This window comes from Monopterus albus, unplaced genomic scaffold (assembly GCF_001952655.1).
Source record: "Monopterus albus unplaced genomic scaffold, M_albus_1.0 scaffold587.1, whole genome shotgun sequence".
Classification (NCBI taxonomy): domain Eukaryota; kingdom Metazoa; phylum Chordata; class Actinopteri; order Synbranchiformes; family Synbranchidae; genus Monopterus; species Monopterus albus.
In genome coordinates this window covers 35,721-44,978 of record NW_018128467.1, presented here as the reverse complement: position 1 = coordinate 44,978, position 9,258 = coordinate 35,721, and the positions used below count along the sequence as shown (strand labels likewise).

The 9,258-nt window shown below is 38.9% G+C and overlaps 1 protein-coding gene across 2 annotated transcripts; it reads left to right on the top strand.

Moving 5' to 3' along the window:
- On the top strand, positions 1–8,929 carry LOC109953237 (ADP-ribosylation factor-binding protein GGA3-like). 2 transcript variants are annotated; one of them, XM_020588667.1, is made up of 16 exons: positions 1–144; positions 819–903; positions 1,392–1,467; positions 2,043–2,141; positions 2,551–2,674; positions 3,520–3,620; positions 3,706–3,786; positions 3,870–4,007; positions 4,778–4,991; positions 5,117–5,296; positions 5,374–5,441; positions 5,524–5,633; positions 5,944–6,086; positions 6,264–6,433; positions 7,113–7,223; positions 7,648–8,929. In XM_020588667.1, exons 1-16 carry the CDS (start codon positions 102–104, stop codon positions 7,756–7,758), a joined length of 1,854 nt encoding a protein of 617 aa, XP_020444323.1. In that variant the 5' UTR covers positions 1–101; the 3' UTR covers positions 7,759–8,929. The 2 variants fall into 2 exon arrangements, with proteins under 2 accessions (XP_020444323.1, XP_020444324.1); XM_020588668.1 differs by lacking the exon at positions 1–144 and adding an exon at positions 176–586.
- Positions 8,930–9,258: the final 329 nt, after the last annotated feature.

Below are 9,258 nucleotides of genomic sequence, written 5' to 3'. Positions count from 1 at the left end.
GGGCGTCACTGTCACATGTCACCGTAGTTTGACACCTTCCCCCCCGAGACGCCTTCAGACCAGCGCTAAATATCTCTGGGCTCAGCAGGAGATTCAAGGCAATGGCGACCGGTGACAGTCTGGCTACTTTTGAGTCATGGCTCAGTAAGTAAAAATCGGAGAGGAAAACTTTTTTTTATGTTTTTAAGATGTTTGGTTGTATATCCGAGCGAGCCGTCGTAACGTTGTCATCCTATATATAAACTAACTGTCGCTGCTTTTTTTAGGCGGCGTCACGTTATTCGATGGCTCGTGTCGTCACTTGGGTTTAATTTCTGTAATTAGACGTTTTATCTGGGGGTAATTTGTGAACGTGTCTGCTTATTTTATTTTAATAAATTGTGTTTGAACATTTTGCAGAAAGTGAACAGGAAGTTGGTTAGCGCGTGCCCAGCAGTCGCTCGAGTCATGCGCGCGCTCACAGCGGTAGCTTTTTTTTTTTTCCCAAATTTGATTTTTCTTTTTTTTTACGTTTTATCTGAATAAACGTAACAATGTCACAGAGAAACACAAGTATAGACCAAATATACAAAGTAAAATGAAATGTGTAAGTATTTGTTGTTAATGGGCTCCTGTTCTTTTCACTATGTCAGAGATTAGTGGATTAATTCATTAGTTGATTTAAATTAAATGAGTCACCAGCTAATCAGTTAAGAATGCCATAAAATACATTGTTCCATATTTTAAAATGTACCAATTGGCAGCTTTTCCTTGTCATATGTTGTAGTAAATCCAATATATTTCAAGTTTGGACTGTTCAGACAAAAGATTTTTTCCAGATCAGGCCACAGACCCAAATAATGAGGAAGACAGATGGGACTGCATCCAGGGGTTCTACCAGCTCGTCAACCAAGAGGTTGATGGGTAAGAAGAGCACTTTTATTTGTATCTACAGTTTAATAATTCTCAGATAGTGCATGGCTTTAGTTGTTTTCAAGTTCTGAATGTGAATGGAAGTTTTCAGTGCAGGCCACTGGCTTTGGGAAGTTACTTTGTGGTGGTGCTGGAGAAACAATTGCTTCACATCCATGTTGCGATCATCTCTGCTTAGTTACACCATCGTGCAAGGGTGAGGGGAACTTTACATTGCCCTTGTCCTCTGCCCGGTATCAGTGCCTAAAGATAATGCAGAGTACATTCAAAGCCAGCATGGTTGGAAAAAGTACACACAAATAAGTCATGCCACATTAATTGGTCCTACTTTTTAATGTTTGAGTTATATGTTTTAGGTTTAAACAAGCATGACCATGTCTGGCAGCAACATGGCAGCCTGTCTTTTACTGTTTCCATAACATGTTCAGTTTTTTTTCTGGCATTTTGATATGATTTAAAACTTCATGTTCTGCTTTCAGGCCACAGATCGCCATTCGTCTTCTTGCTCATAAAATCCAGTCGCCACAGGAGAAAGAGGCTCTGCAGGCTCTGACTGTATGTAATCAGACTCCTCATTTCAAGATATTCTGTCTATATTACACAGGTGTTGTACAATGCACAATGTGTTTTTAATTTGTCTTCAGTCTTTTAATCTCTGAACGTAGTTGTTCTTCCTTTTTAAAGTTCAATATTTTAACAAACCGGTTGCGATATGTGTAGGCATAGAGTATATCTGTTTCTATGTAATGATGTTTGTCACGGCTTGTAGCATTTATCACAGCATATTTAAGGATACAGTCCCTATATTGAAAAGAAATTTCTTTGCTTAAATTCAGTCTCAGTCTTGTGACCAAGTCACACGAGGAATTTTTTTCTGTACTTGAATCTGATGTGCCAGCACACAGTTTGTCTATAAGCTAAAAAAAGCTGCAGTGTTTCACTTTAAACCGTAGCCTAGAGTTGCTCATGTGCCTCCATTTCATGTGATATGTTGGTGGTTAACTACAAACATGCTGTGATAAAATCTGCCCTCTCTTTTGTGCTGTATAAGAACGAAAGTATTTCCTCTCTTATTTTCACTTGTTGAAAAAGCTTCTGTTATTGACTTCTTCTGGTTTGGTGCTTTTCAGGTTCTTGAGGCTTGTATGAACAACTGTGGCAAGGAATTCCACAAAGAGGCTGCCAAGTTTCGCTTTCTCAACGAGCTCATCAAAGTCTTAACACCCAAGGTACTGCTGATCAGAGAGGAATAGGCGTTCTTGGTAGCTGGAAGCAAGAAGCATCATGTATTCTTAATCTGTTTTTTTTTTTAATGATTTTTAAAATGATAAATCTGTTTGACCCCATCCCATTTAAACACCGTATTACACAATCTGTTATTATGAGAACTCCAAAAAGTGCCCACAAGAATACAATAAAAATGGCATCAAATGATTTGAGACGGTGTCTTAACTTCATAAAGAAAGTAAACAACTAATTTTACACAGTGTATATTAACAGATCCCCATGACAGATTATGGGCAAGGAAATTATTTAACTGGTACAGCAGTTAAAGACAGGAAAAAAAAGAATGAATTGCCCACATGAAAGCTTCTTTTTGAGTAATGACACTGATGTTGGTTGATCTTTCCTGAGCAGTACTTTGGTTCCTGGACTCCTCAGAAAGTTAAAGACAGAGTGACTGAGGTTCTCTATGGCTGGACGCTCTGGCTTACAGAAGAACCCAAGATTCAGGAAGCCTACTCCATGCTCAAGAAACAAGGTCTGGATGCAGTATACACATAAAAACACCAATACGTTTTCAGTTCTGTGCTCGGAGCACAGTTGCTTTTGATGCACATAATGCAGAAGGTGCACTTTTATGTCCCACCACTATGGTACGTGGTATAGAGTGTCGTAGGGATGATGAATTTTTGTAGCCCAACCCAGAAGTTAGCATTACCCTGGTTCCATCGACAAAAAGACAGTGGGATTTTTCCATAGGCTTTTAGATTATTACAGGAAATAAACTCTGTGACAAACAACATTTTACGACACTGACATGTTTTGTTCAGCAAGATAATCTTTACTAGTGAACATCAGTTTTATGATTTTTGAAGCCTAAATACAATCGTCAGAAGTAAAAAACTATTGTTAGACTTAGGTTTTAGCAGTCGCTGTTTTTTGAGATGCATAAAAAAAATCAACAATGGGTTATTTACTGACATTTTATGTTGTAGAATGAAACAGAATGTATTGGCCTTGTGTTAACCAGACACCTTATTTCAGGCATCTAACCAAAAACTCATTGACTTCAGATTGAGGGAACCAGAAGTGCAAAAATTCAGTTCCAGGTTCGAGGACTCTCTGCTACAGCACTTGATATGAGACAATATGTTGTTGTGCTGGCATCTGTGACTGTGTATTAGTACTGTGATCATATCTATCCTTTTGTCATGGTGGGGCATACACTAAGGCGAGCATCTCTCCAGCAAAACTAGTTATTCATGAGAAATATTAGTTTATACATATTTAACAATGCGTTATTAATTTGATATGTGTACTTCTTTCAATAATATAACCATCCTACCCTTTTTTGTCATTTTTTTTATTATTGTGTTATTTCAGGTATTGTGACTAAAGATCCCAAACTGCCAGACACACTTATAATGGCACCTCCACCACAAAGAACCACAGATTCTATTTTCGACCAGGAGGACAAGGCTAAGGTGAGTGTGTGTGTGTTTTTAACAGGATATCTCCTAATGTGTCATGAAGTTTTCATCCAGCTAATATACGTCACTGTGCCTTCAGCTGTTAGCCAGGTTATTGAAAAGTGGCCGTCCTGAGGATCTGGAAACTGCCAACAGACTCATTAAAAGCACCATGAAAGAGGTGAGGAATAGTGTGATAGTCCTTACATACAGTCAGGCAGAATTAAATATATGAATTATATGTGTGTGTCTGATTTGTTTTAGGAGCAGGAGAAGGTAGAGAAGGTGCTGAAACGTGAATCTACTCTGGAGGAAGTGGAGAGCAGCACCAAGCAGCTCAGAGAACTGCTGGACCAGCAGACAGTGACTGGGTCCTCATTACAGCCCAGTGATGATCTGAAGGTTTGTTGAACAAAATACAGAGAGGCATTCGACCAGCTGTGCAGGGCTGGCCATATAATGTAATTAGATTTTAGATGGCAAAGTGGAACTTTGGTTTGTTGTTGTTTTATCGCCATCTACTGGCCATCGACAGAGCTGTTTTCCTAATTAATGATTTTCAGGTTCGAGTGTGCAGTTTGCTTTTGGGTCACATTACATTTTGGTTATTTTAATGGAGCTTAAGCAATTTATACAAATTGGTAACAAGCTAAAGGAGTTAGTTGAATAAAAAAATAAGTTCAGAAACGTTTCCATGCAGGGCTCAAGGGGTCATTGAAGAGCTTGATGAATATTTAAAATGCCAAATAAGGGAAGCTCGTCAATAAAGATGCTGTTTTCTGATGTTTTACAGATTAATCGAGTAAATAATAGGCAGATTAATCTATAATGAAAATAATCACTAGCCACAGCCCTACCACATACTTTAATCTCATTATCATCTGTTTGAATGTGTAGAGAGCAAAATCTTTTGGCACAAGTGATACTGTTCTCTCTCTTGTGTTGAAATCTGTATTGCTAAATAAAGATTAGTATTTTGATGAGTGCTGTCCACTTCATATCTAGTTTAACATGGGTTCACGAAACCAGAGCTTAAAGTGAGACATTTAAGTCAAGAATGTCATGCTGGGTTCAGCTAACCTATAGATGTTTTCTCAGAGCAACACATTTTTATGTGAAAGTGAGAAAATACAGGTTACCCAGCATTTGATCTGTCCCTCTCGCTGCTGCAGGCCTTGTACGAACGCTGTGACCGGCTGAGGCCCAGTCTGTTTCGCCTGGCCAGTGATACGATGGACGACGACAGCGCTCTGGCACAGATCTTGGCGGCTAATGACAAGCTAACACTTGTAGTAAATGCCTACAGAGACCGGATTGGGAAGACGGAGTGTAATGGTGGAAGAGAAAGAAGCAGAAGTGAGGAAGAAGTGGTGGATAAAAATAAAGGTAGGTTCACTTTGTATACCTTGTGTTTTTCTTCTAGAATTCTGTGTGGAAAAAACCATGACCTTTTGTATTAGGCCCTGCTGTTTTCTGCTTGTATTTTATCCTGTTTCTTCTTGTTCCTCCAGCTCCTACAAGTCCCAGGGCAATTAAAAGCTACCACCTTATCGACCTGTCAGTATTGGACACTCCACAGACTCTCAGAAAAAATGATTTGCCACCCTCCTGTAAATCTTCTTCGCCTCTCTTTTCCTCTGGTTTGGAAAACACTGTCCATTCAGTAGCTGACTCAGGCTTTAATGATTCAGGTAAACCTCCATTTGTACATACATCTGGTTTATTGTGATGAATGTGTTTCATTATGTAATGTCCTGTATAATTACAGAGTTTGATAATCTGGTCTCAAAACGGGTTCAAGAAACACAAAGCTCGTACTACGAGGAACTAATGCAGGTGAGGCTGGACTCAGGTTAAAAACATAGCTTTAAAGGTGATTTTATTTGGGAGAGCTTTTAAAATGTGTTCTTGCTGTTAGCTTAATGGAGATGTTCCAGTGACTGCTGAGCAGAATGGAGGAAGAGGCCTTTTTCTGAGAGCTCGTGGATGTGGGGGGAGCGCTACCACAATAAACGGGACGAATATTTGGTAATTATGGTTGTAAACAACAGACTAAATACCTGAAAGCCTACAGGTGGATTAGATTGTCTGTCCTGTGGATGCAGAGAAAGTTGACAGTGACAAATGTTTTTTGTTTAAAGAGGAATCAATTTTTTTTTTTTTTATGTAAGAAACGGGACGGAGCACATGAAAAACATTAACATGCTCAGACTATTTTATAAGATATACATGACAAAAGCATCTTGCTTGAATTTCAAAGCCAAATGTAACACCGCTGAATTGTCTTATCTTTTTTTAACCCATACTATGTCTAAACCAAGACTCTTTTCCTTATCAGGGGTCTCCCCCAAAATCAACAGTTCACAGGATTACAATCACCGCACATGGCACAGAAACAACCAAGTGAAGTGTTTGGGGAAAGCTTGTGTCCACCTCACTCACTGAAAGACATCCGTGTACCAATGGAGACCGTCAGACCCAGTATGCACCAAAGGCCACGTACAGTTTATATGGAGAAACAGCTAGTTTAGCCCTTTTTATGGCTTTGAATTTCTTAATATTATTCTGCTACTATTGATTTATTTACAGTACAGCCATTTCATCTGTTATGTTAATTGCCCACTGGATGTCCTGTCCAAAACGTCTTGTTTGTGGTAGGTCAGCTGGAACCAGTTACTCTATACGACCAGGGCGGCATCCATGTGTCACTTCATTTTGCCAAAGACTCTCCACCAGGTCATCCAGATGTTGCAGTGGTCGTCATTTCCACCGTGAACACATCTGCCTTTGATGTGAAAAACTTCCTGTTTCAAGCTGCTGTTCCCAAGGTAACAAACCCAAAAGACACCATCTTAATTTGTGGAGTCTTTAAAAGATTTATACACATTGTATTTACAATTCAAAAGCTTTTTAAAAATATGTAACACAGGTGTGAAGTCAAACCAGTCCCTCCAGTAGTTTGTTGCTGACATGTTGCCCTTACACAAAATTCACTTTGAGATTCGATCTTATTTGTTTATATTAAGGTAAGCTCACATGAGTTTGCAAATGCCTGGAGATTATGACCATTCAAAGAGATCCTTAAACTAGCACTTAATACTTAATTTTGTTAGAAAAAAAGTCTCATGAATGAGAGTTTGTGAGAGTTTCTTCTGCATAGAAATACTACAACATACTGTATGTGCACCTCATCTTTTGAGCTTTAGGTCACATCCAAGATGATAATTCACCGTTGTAACATTGTAAAGATAAGTCAGAATACAAGGAAAAGCGCCATGGGCTCTTTAAAGTATTTGCAATAAATCTTTTAACTGCAGTTAATTGATTAATCATTTACATGTATTATAAACCAGATAGTTTTAGTTCATATGTACAGTATTTTCTGCTCCAACTCTCCAGCACTGAGCTGTGTCATGTGTGAAAGTACCATTTCTAAGAAGTTGTGCCATTGACCAGAATATGAAGGTTATTTAAGAGTTGAATATCTAATTAATTGTCATTTTGCAGATGATGTTAGTGAAACTTCAGCCTGCCTCAGGGACACACCTACCTCCTTATAACCCTCTCCTGCCTCCACCTGCCATCTCGCAAGTCCTCCTGTTGGCTAATCCTCATAATGTGAGTTCATGAATGTGAACATGTTAGCGACTCATCTCTTTAATTCTATTTTAATAGGCACAGTTTAGATTTTATGTGTGTTATGTTCATAATTATGATTTTTATTATGTCCCACCACTGTGGTACATGGCATGCGGGGCATTATGTTGTCATGCCAGTGCTTGTCATGCAGAACAACACAGAGAAATGTCATACTTACACCACAGGTACCACATGTAGAGTAGATGATCTTACTAGATTTTGGTGTACCTTGAAAATACAACATGCAGCATACCGGTTCTTAACATGAAAGCTTCAAATAAACATGTTATTCTTAGAATTAGACATTATAATATACAGTATGTACAGTACTGAGTTTCCGTATATTTTAAAAAATTCAAAAGTTCTCAGCTGTTTCCCTAAAATTCAGCCTTTCTTTCTTCAGCATAAGCTGCGTCTACGCTACAAGCTGACACTGACACATGGAGACCAACAGCTGAGTGAGATCGGAGAGATCGACAGTTTTCCAGACTGGGCCTTGCTGACTGGCCCCTAAAAACATCAGCGGATTATAAACCAACTCTGCACAGGACCTGAAACCTCCGTTTAAAAGCAGAGAAATATAATTGAGCCCTGTGTGAGAGAAAAGATCAACAAAAAGGTGGGCAACATGACTACAATGACTACACCTGATCATCATCAGGTAAACCACCATCACAACAACGAGCAAATATCAAGTCTCTAGTTCTGGAATAAGGACATTTTACCTTTTAAGACTTTTTACATTTTATAATGTTGTGGCAAGTATGATGTGTGCCAAGAAGATGCATTACTAAAAAGGTGGGTAAACTGTTGATTCAGATATTCACCATTCTACTGTTGTCTTAGTGCGTGCACTCAAACAGCAGGCAGCTGTTCGAGTGCACGCATAGGTTTAGTGTGACATCATACATGCATTCTGATAAGTAGCTTGTTACATGGCTAAATATAGAAGTAAGCAAAAAGAAATGCAAATACAAAAACACTGCAACACCAATAGAATGCAAGTTTCTTAGGGACAGTAAAAGCTGACGATCGTTAATGAGCAAAGATAGTTGTGTTGTGATTATGCATTTCTAATTAGGAGCATGTTCATCTGTTTTTAGTGTCCCCCAGACTGTGTTTTTCTATAATTGCAATGTATTAATGTGATATAATCAGGCTGGAGAACATGTTGCTTAATATATTTGGGTTTTGTATATTTGCAGCTCTTTTCCTAAATGGAGTTTTTGTTTTGTCAGAGTTGTTTTTGTAGCTGTACTGAACTCTTTCAGCTGCCGTAGATTTGACTGTCACTACACCTGTTAATTTCAGTTGACCTGATCAGTTTCCCAATCACTAGTCATATACTGTGAAGCCTTATGATACTTTTATGAGCCCAGAAATGAGTAATTCATTGCAACTTGATGTGCTTGCTTTTTGTCCACAAATCAGCCTCGAGTTCAGTCTGTTTTAAGGCTTATTTGAATGTTTTGTTGAACTCCTGATGTTCGGTCCGACAGTCTGATTCATGTCATCAATAAATGCAATCTGTTCACAGCCCAAAATCTGTCGTAGCAAACCATCCCAATCCAAAAACTAAATGGCTTTATAGAAATATCCTGAACTGTTGCTATTAACGGAACTTCCTTAATTACAAATGTTATTTTTACACCATCAGTTAATCTGCCAGTTTTCTCAAATAAATTAGTCATTTGGTTGAGAAATTACTGAAAAGTGTCATCAGCAGGGGTGGGCGGATCGATCCTAATATCGATACTATCGATTCCAACGCTAGTATTGATATTGATCGATACCCCGACAAAAATATCGATACTTTTGGTTGAATTTTTACTCCCGTATGTTTTTTCGAAGAGGCGACCTAACTATCTTGTCTGTCTGCATCTCTAAGTAAGTGCCTGTGCCTGTATGCCAGGCTTGTAGAGCGAAGCAGACACACACCAACACCCCTCCCCCTCCCCCTCACCCCTCCCTCTTGCTTTGATATCTCACGTGACTCAGCGACTCGGGCCAGCAG

Coding starts and splice junctions, on each gene's coding strand:
- LOC109953237 (XM_020588667.1), top strand. CDS start 102: ATGGCGACCGGTGACAGTCTGGCTACTTTTGAGTCATGGCTCA. Junction 145..818: donor TACTTTTGAGTCATGGCTCA/GTAAGTAAAAAT, acceptor GATTTTTTCCAG/ATCAGGCCACAGACCCAAAT. Junction 5,442..5,523: donor ACTACGAGGAACTAATGCAG/GTGAGGCTGGAC, acceptor TCTTGCTGTTAG/CTTAATGGAGATGTTCCAGT.